At 37.5% G+C, this 20,228-nt stretch overlaps 1 protein-coding gene across 1 annotated transcript in view; it reads left to right on the forward strand.

Annotated features, from left to right (window-relative positions):
* The first annotated feature begins 939 nt into the window (after nt 1-939).
* Nucleotides 940-20,228, forward strand: part of LOC131399941 (potassium voltage-gated channel subfamily D member 2-like) — a 28,400-nt gene continuing 9,111 nt past the window's right edge. The window contains exons 1-4 of the mRNA XM_058534598.1: nt 940-1,072; nt 9,474-9,504; nt 10,918-11,080; nt 19,834-19,929. Of these exons, the coding sequence (XP_058390581.1) occupies nt 940-1,072; nt 9,474-9,504; nt 10,918-11,080; nt 19,834-19,929 (423 nt within the window). The remainder of the gene's footprint in view (nt 1,073-9,473; nt 9,505-10,917; nt 11,081-19,833; nt 19,930-20,228) is intronic.

Genomic DNA, 20,228 nt, shown 5'->3' on the forward strand with positions numbered 1-20,228 from the left:
TCAGTGACTGGACCTTGGACCTCCCAGCCTCCAGATCTGCAGGAGGGCTGCAACTTGTATTTGCAGCATCACCATCTCAGTCAGACACTGTTGCTGCCAAAGCAGAGCCTAATTCCCTGCCCTGACAGTCAAGTCTTTTCTCCACTGCAGTTAGAATTGTGTGCCTTCTTTTCCGTAAAACCTAAGAAGTGGACAATAGGTAGCAAAATTATCAGGACTCACTGGTCAGAATTAGAAACAAGAGGTGACTTAGGTCATTAGTGGATAATCCATAAGTAATTTTAAAAGTACAGTCCAAAATAAAACAGATAAATACATAAAGACATCTTAAAGGTATCATGAGGCCTATAATAGCTAATAGGTTTTAGACTGTGTAAACCCGGGTGGAAAAAAATGAAAACTTTCATGATAAACATCTCCACTTCATGCTTTTATGCTGCCTAACTGAATTCTCTAAGATTGGTGCTGTGAGCATAATCCTGGGGACCATCTCCTCCCTCTTCCCATGGCAAAGGCATTTAGGAGTCTTTGAATGGATTGTAAACAATGAATAATTTTGGTGGTATCAGCAAGTGAGAGAGGTGGCTGGTTATAAGAAAACAGACTAATGAACAGAACTGTCGTGGGCCGGCCCTGTGGCTTAGCGGTTAAGTGCGCGCACCCCGCTTCTGGCGGCCCGGGTTCGGATCCCGGGCGCGCACGACGCACCGCTTGTCTGGCCATGCTGAGGCCGCGTCCCACATACAGCAACTAGAAGGATGTGCAGCTATGACATACAACTATCTACCGGGGCTTTGGGGAAGAAAAAAAGGAGGAGGATTGGCAATAGATGTTAGCTCAGAGCCGGTCTTCCTCAGCAAAAAGAGGAGGATTAGCATGGATGTTAGCTCAGGGCTGATCTTCCTCACAAAAAAAAAAAGAAAGAAAAGAACTGTCGAAATGACATTGGGATTTGGCTCCTTGGGTGACAGCCTGCAGTGCCACAGCAGTGACTTGAAACTAGGCACAGTGAGGAGCTTCCTCCAACAGTTACCTTTCAAAGGACAAGAAGAGACGGAAGCAACAGCAGCAGGTAACTGAAGAAAGCCCTCAGTGTGAGAGCAGCTCTGACAGTGTTGAAGATGAACCCCTTGGGATGCAAAACCAAAACATGCATCCTGTGGAAGCTGGGGCCATCAGCCCCAAACCCAAACGACCAGGCATTCGCTGGGACCTTGATTTGCTTGATGGATTAACTTTCTTCTGATTGAAGAAAACAGACCTCCTCCCATACACTCCCAGGACATAACCAGAAATGACCTTGTTAAGAAAAATGGATCCTAAACAATGGAATTTTCAGAGATTTACTAGTGCTCGATAGCTAAGATTAGCAGCACGTTAGAGAAGATTAGAGTGGCACAGAAAGACTCAGCCATTTCTCAGGATGATATATGAGATTCAGAGAACCAGGAGTCAGTATTCATTCAAATTGTTGGGCATTTGAGGATTGCAAATCTGTCCAATTTAGGTGGATTTGTATTTTGAAATTCTGGCCGGATATATGTTGGTCAAGCATGTGACAATGGAAAACAAGTAGCAACCAGGGAAGTGTCAGGTCTCTCGGCTTCTCTGTTCGTTTAAAATCATGTAGGTTAGAAACGATATCTCTGGATATAAAAAGTAAGATTAATTGACAGTATAGAAATAGGTTATTCTGGGCATATCATCTAAGCATCCAAAGAGGAATTTGGACAAAGTGAGATGAGATGATGCTGGGCCTGGAGAAGAAAAGGAAATCTGGTTAAGAGAAAAAAAGCAGTAGGTGTGTATTCCCTTTCACTCCCTCCCATATTTACTGTTTACCATCAGACCTCTCCCTGGAGGATTTATTTAAGCAATAAACATTTATTGAGTACCAACTATTTGCTCAGCACTGGACAAGCTCTGTGCTAGACTTGGGTTTATAATGATGACATGATCCTTGACCTCCTGGGCCTCATAGTTTAGTGGGAGAAAATAGACCTGGAAAAAACTAATTGTACTCTTATTAGCTGCAAGCAGCGTAGGAGGCATTGAAGAGGGGGAATATTACTCTAACTGGACAGAAATAAAATAGTCAAGGAATTCTTCAGATAAGAGCTGATGCCTGAGCTTTATCAATGTAAATTAGGAGTTCACCCAAAGGATTTATGCAGTGGGAGTGGAAAGGGGAATATTCTAGAAAGAACAGTATATACAAAGGCATAGAGGAATGGAAGGACATAGTACATTCCAGTAATAGAAAGTTATTTGTTCCAATTAGGACATAGGGTACGTGTGGGTAAGCAGTGGGTGATGGGATGGCCAAGCCAGGAAGAGCTGTGTCTGTCATGCCAAGGAGCTGGAGCTTTTTCCTGCAGGTGATGGAGAGACAATGGATGCTTTGATGCTGGATAATGACATGATCAGACTCTAAGATATGTGAGGGTGAAAGGATAGCTCCAGGCAACAAAGACTAGGATCCCAAAGCAGGGGGAAATATATCCGGAGGTCCCACAGCTGGGAAAGCCAGTCCCTAGTGTTTTTTTAATGTGTGCCTCACAATAATCAATTGTACATATATTTTCATAACTTTTTAAAAAATGAAGAATAAAGTAAGTGTTAGAAACATCAGCTCTGAAAAGCATACTTTGAAAATAAGAAAATGTTCTTTAAAGGAGACTATAAAGACTTATTGGTGGTATTCATTTAGGGAAGAAACATTTTATTAGGATATTATGTCATAATCATGTTTCATATATAACCATTAAAGTCTCTTTTTATCATGTAACAGGCTAAAAGGAAGAGAAAAAATAGGAAACAGATAATAATTTATTTTTGAAAAAGGCACAAGCCAGAGGAACAGTCAGTCAGCCCCACTGAAATCTCATGTTGAGAGCTTAGAGTTTAAATGTGAGTAGATGTGCTGAAAGCATCTTAGTCCTTTCCCCGATTTTCCCCATTTCAGTACACAAACCCAATCCTTTAATTTCCCCTAATTTTCACACTAAGGGTCTTGGTCAATGGCCTTCTTTTTTAAAATTATGCTTTAGTGATATCTTGCATTACAGAAATTTACTTATCTTTCTAAAAGAAACAAATAAAAAAATGCTGTCAGAATTCTTTTGCATCTTTTTAGAAACACCTTGAAAATAGATAATGTATGAAATTGGTGAGGTTTTGTCCTGTTCAACTATTTCCAGAGGAATAAGATGCCTAAAATATATCCTAAATATTGAATGTGTGTAGGCAAGATAAGGAATCAGTAGAGGCAATTTACTGGAAATACTTTTCTCTTAGCTTGTGGAAACCAGAAAAGATTCTGGTTTGCTTCCGAACTTTCATTTAGGTTTTTATGCCCCCTAGTGGTTATTTGGTATTTCTGCAGCTGTAAAATAGTGCTGATTTTTTGTGTGTGTGTGAGGAAGATCAGCCCTGAGCTAACATCCATGCCAATCCTCCTCTTTTTTTTCTTCCCCAAAGCCCCAGTAGATAGTTGTATGTCATAGTTACATATCCTTCTAGTTGCTGTATGTGGGACGCCGCCTCAGCATGGCCAGACAAGTGGTGCATCGCCCGGTTTCCGAACCCGGGCCGCCAGCAGCGGAGCGCGTGCACTTAACTGCTAAGCCACAGGGCTGACCCCAGTGCTGATATTTGTACAGCATTTCTCTTGTACAATGCATGTTCAAACAGTTTATATTGATAATATATGACATTGACAGGCCCTTAAATATTCAGACCATAAGTTTTTAACATTATTTGATCCATAATTATGATAATTTAATAAAAGCTCTGAAAACTCTCAGGAAAATGCCTATGAAGACATACATTGTCATGGAGTTCCTGCCTCACCTGAATTTTATCTATGAGTTCCTTACAAGTCCATGGACTCCTGGCTAAGAACCACTAATTAAGGTGGGGGGATCCTCTAGCTGCCCCTTTCATTTAGTAGATGCTAAGATTATTAATGTTGTGAACAGTGGAAAAAGTCAAAAAGAAAAATACACTTGTAAAAGAATAGTAGCCCAAAATTTGGCTTAGATTTGAAGAACAAGAGAGAACACAGAATACTTGAAATAACTATATAGGTGATATAATCCAAAAAAATTCTTAAGCTTTAAACACAGCTAGAATAGTGTAGTGATTGATCCTACAGGCAAGAGAAGTGGAGACAAAATCAAGGCAGCTTTTTAGGCAAACATTGACTTTAAAATGTCAAAGAGAAATCTGTTTATTGTCAAAGTAATACCAGGCCCCTCTGGCAAACAAGTTCTGCACCACAAGAGGTGTTACATAGCAACACTTAAAAAAGAAAAAAAAAGTCATTTGCTATTTGCAAACATTGCAGCTACTGTGAAAATTATCCATCAAATGGTGATCCTTCTAGAATACCAAGCTGATGGCAGAAAATCCAGGAATAACATAGCTACTGAGACCCTAAGGGGTAGACTTATTAGTTGAGAAGTGATCCAGCTTCCAGGTCAGAAGAAATTATTTCTCAGACTTCTCTGAATAGCACTCAGGTCCAGGAGAAAAATTCAAACACAAAATCAGTAGTTAAAATACACACACACACACAATTAACTAATAGCTTTCACCAAGATTTTATGTCACTTACTTTCAAGTAATTTTTTTAAGGATACCATCTCAGTCCGTTTGGACTACTATAACAAAATACTACAGACTTGCTAGTTTATAAACAGCAGAAACTTATTTCTCACAGTTCTGGAGACTGAGAAGTCCAAGATGGCACCAGCAGATTTGGTGTGGTAGCTGGTGAGTGCCCACTTCCTGGTTCATAGACTGCCCTTCCCACTGTGTCCTTACATGATGGAAGGAGCTAGGGAGATCAGAGGGGGCTGTTTTATAAGAGCATTAACCCCATTCATGAGGGTTATACTCTCATGACCTAATCACCTCCCAAATGCCCCATCTCCAAATACCATCACATTGGGCATTAGGATTTCAACATATGAATTTGGGGATGACACATTCAGACATATCATAGCAGATACCTTATTTTCAAATACTTACACCCCTAAATACTGACTGCTGTCCCACATGCAGTGGTTGGGTTTTTTTTTTTAACTAATGTAACAATATTTATTGAACTAGTACCTGTCCTACACAACATACAGAATGCTCCTGGACTTCTGTGCAGCTGTGCAGAATCTATTCACTTTATTACTTACACCTAGCAATTTAAGATTTTTTCATTGTAAAAAGAAAAAGGGAGAGTGAAAGATTACGTTACAGTAAACATCAAGGTTTATTTTCAAATCAGCATTTCCTTCCTGTTATATGAAGATCTTTTCTACCTTCATGCTTGTTTATAAAATACATGGTTTTTGTTTTCTCTCTTAGTATCCAAGGTAAATAGTTTCACAGATGGGAAGTCATGCCCTAGCTGGGGAACTTTGCCTTATATAACATTTCTCCTTTATCAAATGAGCCTACATTTATACTCTTCAAATAAAAAGAGAAGAAAAAATAGAAACTACGTGAATAGGACTAGGAAGCTAACAGTGTAAGAAAATTCGAGGAAATATTTCTCCATTTGAGTTCTAAAGACACCACACTCTAACCATATTGATTTCTGGAGACATGCCAAAATGGGAAAAATTGAGTGGATGTTAGTAAAATTTGGTTTACAATGTATTGTGTTTTAAAATTATGCATACTTTCCAACCTATTTTGATATTAATTGATAAATTGGGAAGATGGGTGGGTGGATGGATGGATGGATGGATGGATGGATGGATAGATGATAAATAGATAGACAGATAGATAGATAGAAGATATGTTAATTCTACTAGTTCATCTGAATTAACTATATTTTGCCACTTTTTTGCTATTAAGTGCATGCCAGAATTGAAGTACCTGAAGTACCTTGCAGGAAACTTTTGGATGACATTTGAGATTAAAATCCTCGAGAACCAAAAATTGAATCTCTTCTGAGGAACTGGCCCTCCACTCAATATAACCTTTAACAAATGGCAAAAGATGTCATTTTAACCAAGTATTTTGGGCAGTGTGTGCAAATTTAAAATTAACATTTTTATGTGAATGACACCTCCATATTGCACCTTTTTAACTCATGTGAGGAGGACAGGAAGGAGCAAACATAAGATTTGGCAGATGTCCAGGGTGAAAAAGGAGCAGAAAGAAATGGGAGTGGCTCTACATGTGGATGTAGGAGGAAGAGGGAAAGTTAGAAGCAGAAGAAAGTGGAATAAGTATGGGAAAAGCTTTCTTTCAATTAGCAAAGTTCAAGTCTGCTCATTTTTATTATGTAAAACTTCTTGTGAGTTATTCTTTTATATTGTGCAATTCTCTCTCCTGTTTTCATCTATCTTTTAACAATAATTCAATTTTTATCTTATTTGACCTTAGAGGCCCCTTACAATCTTCTAATCAGTTTTATCTAAATATAGAAAAAAATGTGTCTATAACAACAAAACCACATCTATGTAATGTAGTGTAAGTCTTTTTGGGAAATGGATTTTTGAAGACCAGAGACATAATATTAAACTCTGAAGAAAGAAAGGATAGAATATATAATACTGCTGAGCTTAGCATAAATTTAAGAATAAGGAGTCAGGAAAAATGAGGCATATTTTTATATGAACTATGAAGAAGAAAATACCAACTGGTAAACAAGTTGCCTAGAATAGAAATAATCATTAAAAGTTAGCAGTATTGTAGGCAATATTTAACTTTAAATGATTGTTTAGCCACAGTAAGTGTCACTTCTCATGATAAAGCTTCTAAGCCTTTCTTCTACCGTTTCAGAGAGATCTGATTCCTGAGGATATAATGCTATTTTGCTTCTTACTAAGAGTTTGAATACTAGTTAAAAGATCCTTTGTTAAACAAAGGAAAGCGGCTGGTTTTGCCAGAGTTATTTCCCATCCCCAGCAGATTCTGTGCCCAAGTACAAGTTTGCAGATAAACATTACCCACTACCATTCTCAAGGTCATTCCTAAGTGAGAAGAGAGACAAAATGGCCAACATAAGAACATATGCAAATCATACTGTGTATCTTTTTTAGGATTCTCCAACATATTCAAACTAGTGAAATATGCTTAAAATATTACAAATATCAACAGCAGGCCAATCTTAAAAAGGAGAAGGGGACAGAGAGAAGAGCAGAAAGGGTGATGTATACAGAACCAAGGGGTGTGTGGAAGGAGACAGCAGGTGCTCCTTGGGACTCGGCCAAGGGCTCAGGCTGTCCTTACACCAATGACCACAGGGCAGTCTGCACAGCCTTAGCATCCTGCGCATTCTCCTCCCTTGTGCTCTATCACCACTTCCTTCTGCCTTAGCTTCCCAACAGCAGAGACTTGGGGACCACTCGAATTTTCTCTAAGGTGGGAAAGCTCTGGCTTTCTACCCAAGAGTAAAAAGATGAGACATGATGTCCCTGCCCATGAGTGCTTCCTCCTCCCTTCCTCTTCCCATCAAAATCATTACAGTCCTGGCCAGTCATCTCAAGTGTTCATCCACGCTTTGTTGATTATGAAGGAAATCTAGATTAGAAAACAAATACGATGGAGGTAAATAACAAATATAATTGCATTTGATGCAGAATAGCATAGCCTTATGACATTAAACCATCCCTATGTTCTGTAATCACTTTTCCCTTATGGATCCTTCTAGGCTGTGAATTTGCTGCCCTTCAGCAAGCTGCTTCATTTCCTTACTTTCTACTTTTTTTGTCACAAAACGAGCAAGATATTTCATTCTACCCATTTTTTCCCCTCTGAGTAACAAGTGTGCTTTCTGCTTTATTTGCTTGTATTATAGTCTCTGTTTACATTCAGAAAGGATTTGCAGTGATACTTTCTCTAATTGAATCCCAGACACCTCCTCAAAAATTACTTTCCCAGGAAAACCTGCTTTATCAATGGGCCCAGAATCCCTTTGACTGAGTCCCTCAGAATCCATTTTCTCTCTGCTTCTTTCAGGCTTGGCCCTTCTGAGTGCACAATTACTCCCCATCCCCACTACCACCACCTGCTACCTGAACTTACCAGTCTTCATCTTGTTGAAGTCTTGCTGAGCTTTGGGTCCATACCACACAGTTTAGCCCTTAATTTTCTCTGCTAATTACAAAATGCTGGCCTTCCTGCTCTATGACATAGTGAGCCTAGAATACAAAAAATAGTTAATAAATACTAATTTTAAAAAATCTCTTAAGGGCCGGCCCAGTGGTGTAGTGGTTAAGTTCACACGCTCTGCTGCGTGGGCTGGGGTTCACGGGTTTGGATCCCGGGTGTGGACCTACACACCTCTGTCAAGCCATGCTGTGGCAGCTTCCAATATAAAGTCGAGGGAGATGGGCACAGATGTTAGCCCATGGCCAATCTCCTCAGCAGAAAGAGGAAGATTGGCAACAGATGTTAGCTCAGGGCTGATCTTCCTCACCAAAAAAAAAAAAAAAAAGAAAACTCAGAAAGAGGTAGGAAAAACTAAATGATGGATTCATTTAGCTATTTTATTTTATGTATTTAAGTTTTAAAAGGTTTATTTTAATTACATGGACTCAATGCTTTTCTTCTCTGGCCATAACAAATAGCCGAATTTTATTTACTTTCCCTTTTGAGAAACAGTTTCTAGGTCCTAATTGGTAGACATTAAAATCAAATCCCTTTATCTATGCAGAAATAGAAGTATAATGATGTACACCTGAAATTTATACAATGTTATAAACCAATGTTAATGCAATAAACAAAAAATTAAAAAATAAATAAAAAATAATAATAATAAAATCAAATCCCTTTTTTGAAAAGCTGCTTGTATGTGTGTGCATATGGGGGTTAGGTGAGCTTTAGACTTCTCCAGGGCCTACTGCATAATCAGTGTGAAGAGAAAGACGTTCATAAAGTATGGCCGGGCACTCAGTGTGAACTGTGACAAACAGAGAAATTGGCTCATGTGCACACAGCATTGTATAAAATGTTGATCTTCCAATTCCACGGACATATCCCTGTGGTAAGAAAATCCCCAAGCCTTTTTTTGCTCACCTTATAAATTCCTTTAGTTTTGACTGTTTCCTCACTGCCATAATCTTCAGATTATGATTTAGTTTCCCCAATGGACTACAGAGAGAGACCTTGTTTCATATGGACACAGCATTTCAGTTCTTGGAGTTTTGTTTTGTTTTGTTTTTTACTATAAACTAATACTATTAATAAATAATAATGAATAGAGCAGCTCCTGCTTTATCAAGGTTTTATTCTAATGTCAGAAGGGCAGGTGGGAAGTCACAAAATAAATACATTAATAAGTTAGAAAATATCGTGTGTTACTAAGTACCGTGAAGGTAACAAATGGGAAAACGTTATAGAGAATAACTGGGGGAGAGAATAAGACCACTATGGATAAGGTGGCCAGAAAATGACTTCGAGAATGGAGACATTTAAGTCTTGACCTGAATAATGATGATCTGGGGCTGCACTTGTGACAGAAAGCCAAATGACCAGTGTGGCCGAAGGACAGTGAGCTTGGTGGAAGTTGCTGTGAAATATAGGCAGGAACTAAATGATGTACGCCCTTGGAGACAAAAATGAGGAGTTTGGATTTATTTTAGTTTCAAGTCTATTAGAAGGTTTAAGCAAAGTAGCAACACTACAATCTCCATTTTTAAAACCATAACTCTGGCTGCTATGTTGGCATGAATTGTAAAGTGGTAAATGTGGAAAAGAGTTCGGGTAAGAAGCTAAATCCATGGCTCTGGCAAGAGATGATGATGGTTTGGAATATTGTGGTAAAATAGGGGTTGAGGAAGGAGACCCAAATGGGGTATAATTTGGTTTGGTCAGAGACAACAAGACCAGCTGAGAAATGAGAGGGAGGGACTGAGGAATCAGGTGGCTCTTTCAGTTTTGATATGAGCAACTGGGTGGTTTGCGGTTCCATTTAATTAATGGTGATAGACTGTGAGGGGTGTAGAGGAAGCTAGGGAAATAAGAGTTCTTTTTTGGCTAATTTAAGTCTTAAATGGCTCTTAAACATCCGGGGGTAGGAATAATCAGACCAGACCGCTGAAGATGAGTTTGATTTTCAAGATAGCCATCGGGACTGTCAATGTCAATTAGGGCCTCAGCAGCATGTAGATTGTTTTAAGCTATGAGATTGGATGAAATCACATAGGAAGAGGGTTTACATGGAGAAGATAAGAAGACTCGAGCTTGAGACCTAAATTACTCCAAGATTTAGAAATCAGATAAGGGAAAAGAAGCCAGAAAAGACGATAGAAAAGCAGCAGCCAATAAGGTAAGAGGACCACTAAGGGAATTTTCTAATACTGAAGCCAACAGAAAATGTTTCAAGGAGAAAGAAGTCAATGAATTAAAAAAAAAGAGAGAGAGAGAGATTGAGTAAGATTATCATGGAGAAATGGCCATTGGATTTCACAAGTGAAGGTTAATGGGACCCTGGAAAGTTTATTTTTTAGGTGATTATATCAGATGAAAGGAACATGATAGACTACTTTTTCTGCTTAAATTTCATAATCAATCCAATGTTAAAAAAAATTAAGTGGACAAGAGTGTTATCTGGACTATAAAATTCAGCATGGAAATATTGATTATTAAATAAATGTAAAGAACTATGCCGTATTATATAAAGGACAAGGTGAAGAGCTATCATTACATCATCTGGCTTAAAATATTTTCCAATCAGAGAAATTTCTAAATATTACAATCAGTTTCTTCAAGGTTGAAAGGTAATTTTTTGTATTCAGATATTCATAATTTCTGGTTTATTAAAGTCTTAAGCCATGTGTATTGCGGTCATGAAGTAGAGATAGGTTGGTCCAAAAAATCATTTGACTTAAAGCAAAAAGCTATTTGTAGCAAGTGGAAATGACTTTTTGTGACTTAAGCAATATATTTTTTTCTCTCACCCAGGTATGGTGACATGGTACCAAAAACCATAGCAGGGAAGATTTTTGGTTCCATCTGCTCGCTGAGTGGGGTCTTGGTCATTGCTCTACCCGTTCCAGTGATTGTGTCCAACTTCAGTCGGATCTACCACCAAAATCAACGGGCAGACAAACGGAGAGCACAGAAGGTGTGTATTCAGCATTGTGCAACCATGATTTAGCGTCTCCCACTTTTTATAGTGAGGTTTAAAATCACTTACTGGCTATTGATTTGGTTAATAGCTGCATCAGTCAGCACAAGCTAGGTTGTACTACAGTAAAAAAGAACCTTGATATCTCAGTGGCTTAAAACAACAAGGAATATTTCTCAGTCATGCTGCAGCTCCATTACTGGTCCAGTGATGGAAACACCATAATGCAGGGGTAAAAGACATGACTCCAACTGCAATCATTCAAGCAAGGGTAAAAGACATGATGAATCACACAGTGACTCCTAAAACCTCCTCCTGGAAGGGGGGCAAGCCTCCTCCATGTCTATTGCTTTAGCCTAATCACGTCCCATAGCCATGTGTAACTTCAAAGTGGGTGGGAAAGGCAATCCTACCATGCAACCAGAGGCAGAAAGAAAGAAATATCGGGTGAACAGCACTAATGACAGTAGTAACATCAAAGATAGATTCCTGGCAAATTTTATTAGAACTAGATTTCTAGATCTGATTCATTTAGCCTCTGTCCACCAGGGGTCAAGCTGGTTCCAGTAGACCAGGCCTATTAAAGGGCACCAAAATGTGTCTCAGATATTTTACATAGATGACCCAGGAAGTGAAAGAAATATGATCATTTATAGCTGAGTTTTATTCCTGGCCTAGCAGTTTACTGTTTCTCTGAACTTTAAGCCAGTTGATTAATCCTTCTCGATGTAAACGATGTGCGTGCTCATCTGCAGAATGGGAAAAACAGTACCTACCTCACAATAAGATTAAGATTATATACAAATGTATGTATAAATCTATATAAGCATACTTTAATATTACCAATATTTAACATTTACTGATGGCTTACTATGTGCCAGGGATTGGTTTAATGTTTTTCAAAAAATAATTCATATGATCTTCACGAGTCTACGAGTTAGTTACCATTATTATTCCTATTTTGTACATGAGAATGCTAAGGTACCCAGAAATTGAGAAATTCTAAGGTCATATACCTAATAAATTGGAGAACATTCAATCTAAGCCAATCTGGCTCCCAGGTGCAGACACTTCAACACCATGATAGGCTGCCTCTCAGGAAAACTGACTAAATACTAGCACACTTCCCTTCCTCATTCTTTGTCAAAATTGTCACCTTGAGAGTCTGGGCTCTTGTTGATTAGAAATAATTTTGGCAATCTCTTTTGTAGTTTCCTCAGGACTATGGTGCTAAATTTCCAGTATTCTTCATGGACACTACGTCATTGTCTTTTAAGGATAGATTCATTGTTTTTTAATATCCAAAAACCATTTATAACCCTGACTAAAGTAGATGTGCAATCTAGGTAATGTGGTATAATTATAAAATATCATGAGAGATTTTGGTGCAGTTCTTAAGAGTCTTTGTAGGTAATTCCAGAACAGGATTCTAAATATGCTTTTGAACAATGTCAGTCTCTTTATTAAAGTATAAAATCTCATAAAGTAACTCTTTGGAAAGTTCAGGTTAAAGAGTATGGTCACACAGCACATTGTCCAGAGAACTTGTTCATGTCCATTGTCAGAGGTCTTCTTTGAGCAAAGAATCTCTCTTTCAGCCTTGTAGTTTCCTGCTTGACAGAATCCCCCATTTTTTGAACAAGTACCTAGCCTTTAACTAATTATTGTAGAGAATAGTAACAAATAGTCCAGTTAACATGAATACATAGAACTGATAATCCAATAAATGGGGAGGGTTAGAAAAAGGCACCCCCTTGACAGTTGTAGAATCATGCAGGGCACGATTTGGCCCTGCAAGCAGAGACGGAGGAATTTCAGCCATAACTGATCCCTCCACCAGGGACTTTCATGTACCAAAACTGTGGCTCTGCCCACACACTATAATCCCTCTCCTGGGCACACATATACATTCTTTAAAATAATAGAAATTCTACAAAAAGCATAGCTCCTCAGCACCCATCCATTTCCATTCTAGAAATTCCTTCTTTAATATAGGAGCTACCTATAATTCATTTTCTCTATGCCAAAAAAAAAGCCACATTTATGAAAACTGTAGGAAGTACAAATCTCATTTTCAAAAAAGCTAATCTCCAAAATATCAGTATTTTTTCAAACCTTGTCATCTATAACAAGAAAATCAATAAAGAAAATCTTAGAATATTGTAGAAGCCTTTTTGCCTAAATAAATTTAGAATGCAAAAATAAATAAATGTGATATTTTTAAAGTACATTAAATTGAAAAGCATGTTTCGTGAATGCTTTTTGGCATCTTTAAAAATGTCCTATATTCTAAGTTTCTGCCGTAATGCAATGAATTTTGCACATCATGGCTACTAGAAATATTGGCTTAATAAAGTTGAATATTATTACCTATTGTGATATGCCCAGTTGCTAGATGAACATAGTCATCTAAGAAAGAACAGTGGATATGAAACTAAAAAAGTTATCAAGGATATTTCCTGTTTTCCTTCTCAGGAAATTTAAAAAGAAAAACAATAAACATTTATTAGGCTAAGATACTTTAGATTAATCTAGAAATGGGCAGTTTGACAAATATCAAAGTTATGCAAAAATAACCAGCTAATTAAGTCAAGCAAGCAGTCCGTTCAGTAAAAACATCAGTTAAGCTAAATAAGTAGTAATATTACAAAATGGTTTTTTAGACCAGAGGTTTTGGTGTTTAGCCCCATTGCCAAGTCCAAGCTCAAGCAAAAGCATGAAATATGCACAATATGTGTTTGAGAACATTCCCATTATCACACTCAGGGATACTTGCTTTCTTCTAGGCTCTTCCTTCTAGCAAGCACTCTTCTTGCTTTCACTACCTGCCCCAGCCTTTAAAGGGAATGCAACATTTGCCCCATTTCTATCAATCCTTGATAATTTCTTAACCAAACACTGACATGTGGGTGAATATAGACTTAAACTGTGACATCTCTGCCCCAACCCCACTACTGGTAATTGTATTTTAATAGATTTATTTATTCACTCAGTCAATCAATAAATATTTATTGAGTAGAATGTATTTGCCAAAATAAAGCTAAATTGATGCAATAACAGGTGGTAGGGTTGATATTTTGAAGGAGGGAGCCTACCCTGTTTTAAAATACAAATCACACCACTTAATCAGCTGCATGCTTACAAGGCTAACTTGTGAGTAATTATCATGTATAACAGTAATAGTAATTATAATTATAGTTTAACAATGCTGATAGCAACAACAACCTCTCTCGAGTTTCTAGTATGTCCCAGGTGCTTTATATCTGTTATTTTTATTTTCACAATCAACTTGCAAAGGAAGTGTTATTATTTCATTTTTACAGATGTCTTGCTCGTGTTCATACACCTATTGATTAAAGTCTAAAACAAGGAAATTCTGACCTTATTAGAATTATGAATCTTTAGGGATTTTCCTTTAGATAATTCTAAATACAGTGAGAAGTTTAGAATGAATGAGCCAACATACAGCCAATGTACAACGTAAGTAAATTTTTTACTTTTCACATGATGTTGACGTTGACACAGGAAGATGTTACCAATATTGTCTGCCATTTATCACACCTGTTATGATGGTTCTCAAACTTTAGATTATTGGAATCATCGGAAGAGCTTGTTAAAATACAGATTTCTGGATTTCATCCCCAAAGCATCTGATTCAGTAGCTTTGTGTTGGAGCCTAAAAATTTGCATTTCTAACAAGTTTCGGGTGATGCTGACACTGCTGCTGGTTTGGGGACCGCGTTTTGAGAACCATTCCCTAGCACATTCAGCAATATCCAAATCAAAGAATTTTTTACAGAATTGTAGAATAATTAAAAGCAAAAAATAACTCCTTGCTAGAGCCTGAGAATGATCTCTTAGATTATCCACTATTAAAAAATATTACTCAGTCCCTACCTCAGATCCCTGTGGGTAACCTAGTTTTTTAATTTGTCTGTAGTTTAATAAGCCCCTACCATCAACACATGTAGGAATCTGGACATTACATATTTCTCCATATCCACTCTGTGTTTCAGCCTTATTGAATTACTTACCTCTGCTCTCAAGTCTCCATTCCATCCCCACACTACCTAATGTAGCCACCTGGCAATCTCCTACTGAGGGGTCACGACTTGCATATCACCCATTTTATGAAGATTTTTATGAATGGTGTGGACACTGTTAGTTACTCTTTCTTCTCTTCTCCCATAATATTATACATACTCTATTATCATGTATTACACTGTGTTGTCCCTCTCCTCCATTGTTCTGAGGGCAGTGCCCAGCATAAAATAGACACTTAATGTTTGTGTAATGAATGAAAGAATGAGTGCATGAACAATGAGATCTTGTTCACCTGGACGGTGGCCTCTTTTCCTAGACTAGGGTGCACATTCCTAGGACAGTTGAAAACAATATAGGGAAGCATGATTTTGTCTCTGGCACCTTCCTACATCTTCTTTTAGTTTTCACCTCTTCCCACTTAGAGTCCTCTTGTTGCCTTCTCATTCCAGTGTTCCTTCCACTGACCCAAATCCCAGTACTGTTTCTGCCCAGCCCTGCCATCTCCAGGAGTAACCAAGCTCTAGTGCTGCGAGTCTTGCACTGTCTCCCATTGACCACCTTCAACTCTCTTTTTATTATTATTGGGCACCATCTTGTCTCATTTCTAGGGGAGCTATTTTCATTAACAAATGGAAAGATTCCTTAAATTTTTAAAAACTGCTAAAGCTTAATATGCTACCTCCACATGAGGCATTTTACTAAACCTTAAATGAAAGAAACAAGTGTAAGTGAAATTTCCATAATAAATGGCACATGGGTATGTGGGCTGATATTTGAGGAGTGAGGAATTGCCTCATACTACAAAGGACAGAGGTCTTCTCTACCTCACTTTCAAGGCTGCCTAGCATACGTTTATTTTTCAAAAGTATTGCAAACATTTTGTGATTTGGTAACAAGATGGTCCAATAATTGCTCTCAATCTACCTCATACCTCATTTAGAGGATGGATCCCACTTAAGAAAATTGCTATCTCAATGGTTTTTGGCTTATACATCTTTTTCTGATTGGCTCCTCAGCCTCTGTTCCAGAGAATACAGTATAAAGTTTATATAATGTCATTTGGTACAATTAAAAAACAATCTGCTTGCTAAAAAGCACTGCATACTAGCCTCTGAATGTTCCACAATAAAAGGGTTCCATGTCAAATTAGTTTGAGAAAAATTGCGTACTATTTTCCTCTTTCACCTTCACAATGAACATCTGCAATATGGTATGTTGTGAGGAATCCAATAGCACAGAAACCTGTTTAACCGTTCAGCATTTCCCAAACTTTTCTTGGCCACAGAGCCAGTTGTTGGTTTCATTTGATTGGCTTGGATTTTACTCATAATTACTAGTTCCTTGGAATCAACTTTGAGAAACCCTGCTGAGTTTAGAGAATTAAGAAAAAAACTGAATTTATGAAGAATTGGGATGCATAGGAAAAATGTGCTTACGAGACAATTTTTCCCCAACACCATCAGTATTTCTCAAGGCAGATGAAGAATTTGAAAACAACTGCAAAGCTATTTTTCACACTGGCAATATAAACCTTATTTTTTAATTAAAATTTTGGAAACCTCCTATTCTCCATATAGGCTAAGATAAAGTATTTACTGAAACCTTAATCTAATTTCCATAATATTTGCTGGTGCTTGGCCATGCCGAGAAGTTGTATTTCTTACAGGGCTGGGGGTGGGGGCTGGAAGAAATACATTTTCTTTTACTAGTGGATGGTTTTCTTTTAACCTCCCAATTACACAGCCGGAGTTGCCAAGAAAAATTGTTACACTGAGTGGGTCAGTAGTAAACTTATTTTCTAAAATATCTTTGTAAAAGAATTTCTCTCAATTACCTACTGGAACCAAAGATGTAATCACAGGTCATAAAGGCCAGCATTCAACAGACATTTGGTGTGGTGCTCCACAAGACCATTTAAACCAATTAACTCATACAACATTGTAGTAAAATGAAAGAGAAGTCGTGATTGAAATTGAGATGAGAAGTTCTTTTTCTAACACAGTACATGACTTAGCAAAATAGCTATTCTGTCTTTAAAACAACTGCTTCTTTTTCTCTAAGCCTAGAACTATTTCTGTGGTAGTGGCTGCCACCATATGTAGGCCTTCCATTGTGGGAAATACATACACGTCATTTTCCTTTGCTGGAGAGTATTTTTGGTTAATATAAATGTCTCATTTATGAAAGAAAGTAATGTTTCCTGATACTGCTGTTAAATGCTTGGAGAATGACATAGGTGAGACTAATAACTATGATATAGGCAATACAATTACATGCAGTAGTTTTAAAGAAAGAAAGAAAGACAGAGAGAGGGAGGGAGGGAGAAGGAACGGGGGAGGGGAGAGGGAAGTTGAGAGAAGATAGGAACCAAAAAAGGAGTTGAATGTTCCAGGAGACCAATGAGACATTAGGACTGAAATTTCAACAATAACTCCTTTCTGGAAACCAAATGTATATTTAAATTACTTATTTCTGAATTATTACATCAATTCTAAGTCATTTGCAAATGTGCTTGTCACTTGTCATTGTTTTATTGAGTCTGGCCTGAAATCTTGGCTGCACAGCACACCTTTGAAGTTAAAAATTTTCTACCTTCCAGCTTCATTCTCTTGTATTGTCTCAGTATTTTGAGTGATCTAAACATTATAATGCCAACAAAGAGTGGAATTTGTCTATTTTTCCCATCTCTTATAAATATAATCTTTGTACAAAGTATTGTTTTAACCTGGAATCAGCACACAGGAAGAATAAATTCACGGAGGACAAGAGGAGGGTGGAGTTGAAACCAGATGATGTCTTAATGCTATTTTGAGAGCTTCAGATGTCTCTGTGCTATTCCCAAATGCCACTGGTGAAAGGGCATCTTGGACAACAACTTGGGAAGGAAGCTTGGTAAATCCTATCAAACAAACATACACACACACCCTTTGATCCAGGAATAATTCTGCTTCTAGAAATTTATCTTGAAGATAAGCTCATTATGATGTTGATGTAGTAGCAAAAGCAGGCAGCATTGAGTGTAGTAGCAAAAGATGCTTTAAAAAATTAATTGTACCTGTTGGGCTAAATAAGTGATGGTTCATTTATACAGTGGTATATTATACATCCATAAACAAATGAGGTGGATATAAATATGTAGATATGGAAGGCGTCCCAAGCTGTATAAAATGAAAACAGCTAAGTGGAGAAGAGTGTGAGGCACATTCTCCCCACTGAGTAAAAATATATGTGTATACACATATGAATATATATATATATATACACTTGCTTTTATGTGTATAGAAAATTTCTGGCAAGATTCTCTGGAAATATTACCAGTGGTTCACAATGAAGCATAGGAGTAGGGGTGCTCCAGGGTCTAGAGAGATTTGCTCATTTTTCATGCACTTTTGTGGTATTAAAATTTTGTCTTATATGTATTCATTTTCCATTTTAAACATCTAGAAAATTTAAAAATTCTTATTACAAAAAACGTTCCAGGGCTAGAGACTAAAGATCGTATTTATCTGGTTTGTTTAGAAAGGGAAATAAGTCTTTGTAGGGTAATTTTACAAGATAGTTCTTATCCAAGCCATCCCAGTTGCTTCCTTACATACACTTGCTTAGATACTCATCATACAAATAGAATGGTCACCAAAATAGTGCTCTCCGGGAAGTGAAAACCAGACTCACTCCATGACAGTTTACGGCAGATAGACACCAGCAGTTCTAAAGCAGAATGGAATACCAGAAATCTGGCTGAACAGGCAGTTTGAGCAGTAATAGGCTTTGGTGATCTCACTGTAACTGTGAACAACTGAAGTGACCATGCTAAACCCTCTAAATTGAGGAATATTCTCTAGACATAAATTCTTTAAAAATTAAAAATAATGTTACAAATCTCTCTGGAGTGGCTCACTGCGTTCTTCATTTCAACAAATTCAAGAGTGAAACAGAAATCAGATGAGCATACTGTTGTGTGCACCTGTGCCAGTACAAAGTGGATGAACTTAGGGATTTTTTAAGAGAGCCCATATTGTTCAGCACAGGGTCTACAATGGCCAATTTAACAAAATAATTACAAAAATAAAATTTGATATGGAGGGTGCAGTTACAATTGAATAGTGATTTTTTAAAGAAGGAAAGAAGGGAGAAAGAGAGGGAAAAGGAAGGAAGGAGGGAGGGAGGGAAGGGAAGGAAGGGAGGGAGGGAGGGAGGAAGGAAGGAAGGAAGGAAGGAAGGAAGGAAGGAAGGAAGGAAGGAAGGAAGGAAGGAAGGAAGGAAATCGGTTCCTGGAACTTTATTACTAATTTTTAAAAGGACATTAGTTTAAACGAAAAAGAGTTGGTAGCTGATTTGCTGGGTCTTCGTTTTATTAAATTACTCAGATTGGGGCAAGTGAAAATATAAGTAAAGTTATACTGCTGTTTTTCTCTTAACACAATTGATAGAAACAATAATGAAATAACTTGATCTTACTGTAAAGACTTAATTACGATTCTTAAATGCATAACCCAGCTCCAAAGTAGTTGATTGATCTTACTGATAAGTGTTAACTAAAAAAGCCCTCAAATGGTGAAAATTTAATTTTCAGTAGTTACATGTGAAAAGCTGACGTACTTTAAAAAATATGTATGCTGACATTAGGATTATACAAGAGTGCACTCAGTGTTTTAAGAAAACAATTCATAAGTATTAATAGAACATTCATTTTTCTTCTCCCATAGAAAGCCAGGCTCGCCAGGATCAGGGCAGCCAAAAGCGGAAGTGCAAATGCTTACATGCAGAGCAAACGGAACGGCTTACTCAGTAATCAACTACAGGTGTGGTCAAGCACTTCACTTTTCTTAATGTTCAATTTATTGGTGTAATAGTGATTTAGTTCTACTTAACCATATACTTTTATTGTAGGCAATTATGAAAATGGCTGCTGAAACAACAAAAGTGTCAGTTTTTAATAACCTCGCCCTAAACAGTCTTATTGGCTGGAGCAGGTTAGAAACAGGGCTATGAAATATTGCCAGTAAATCGTGCTTCCCATTCACGATTGGGCAGTATTTCTGCACTGTCTCATGTAAACATGGTGTGATCCTGTGATTTACAGTAAGAGATATATATTTAG

The sequence above is a fragment of the Diceros bicornis genome, chromosome 3 (assembly GCF_020826845.1).
Source record: "Diceros bicornis minor isolate mBicDic1 chromosome 3, mDicBic1.mat.cur, whole genome shotgun sequence".
In the NCBI taxonomy this organism is placed as follows: domain Eukaryota; kingdom Metazoa; phylum Chordata; class Mammalia; order Perissodactyla; family Rhinocerotidae; genus Diceros; species Diceros bicornis.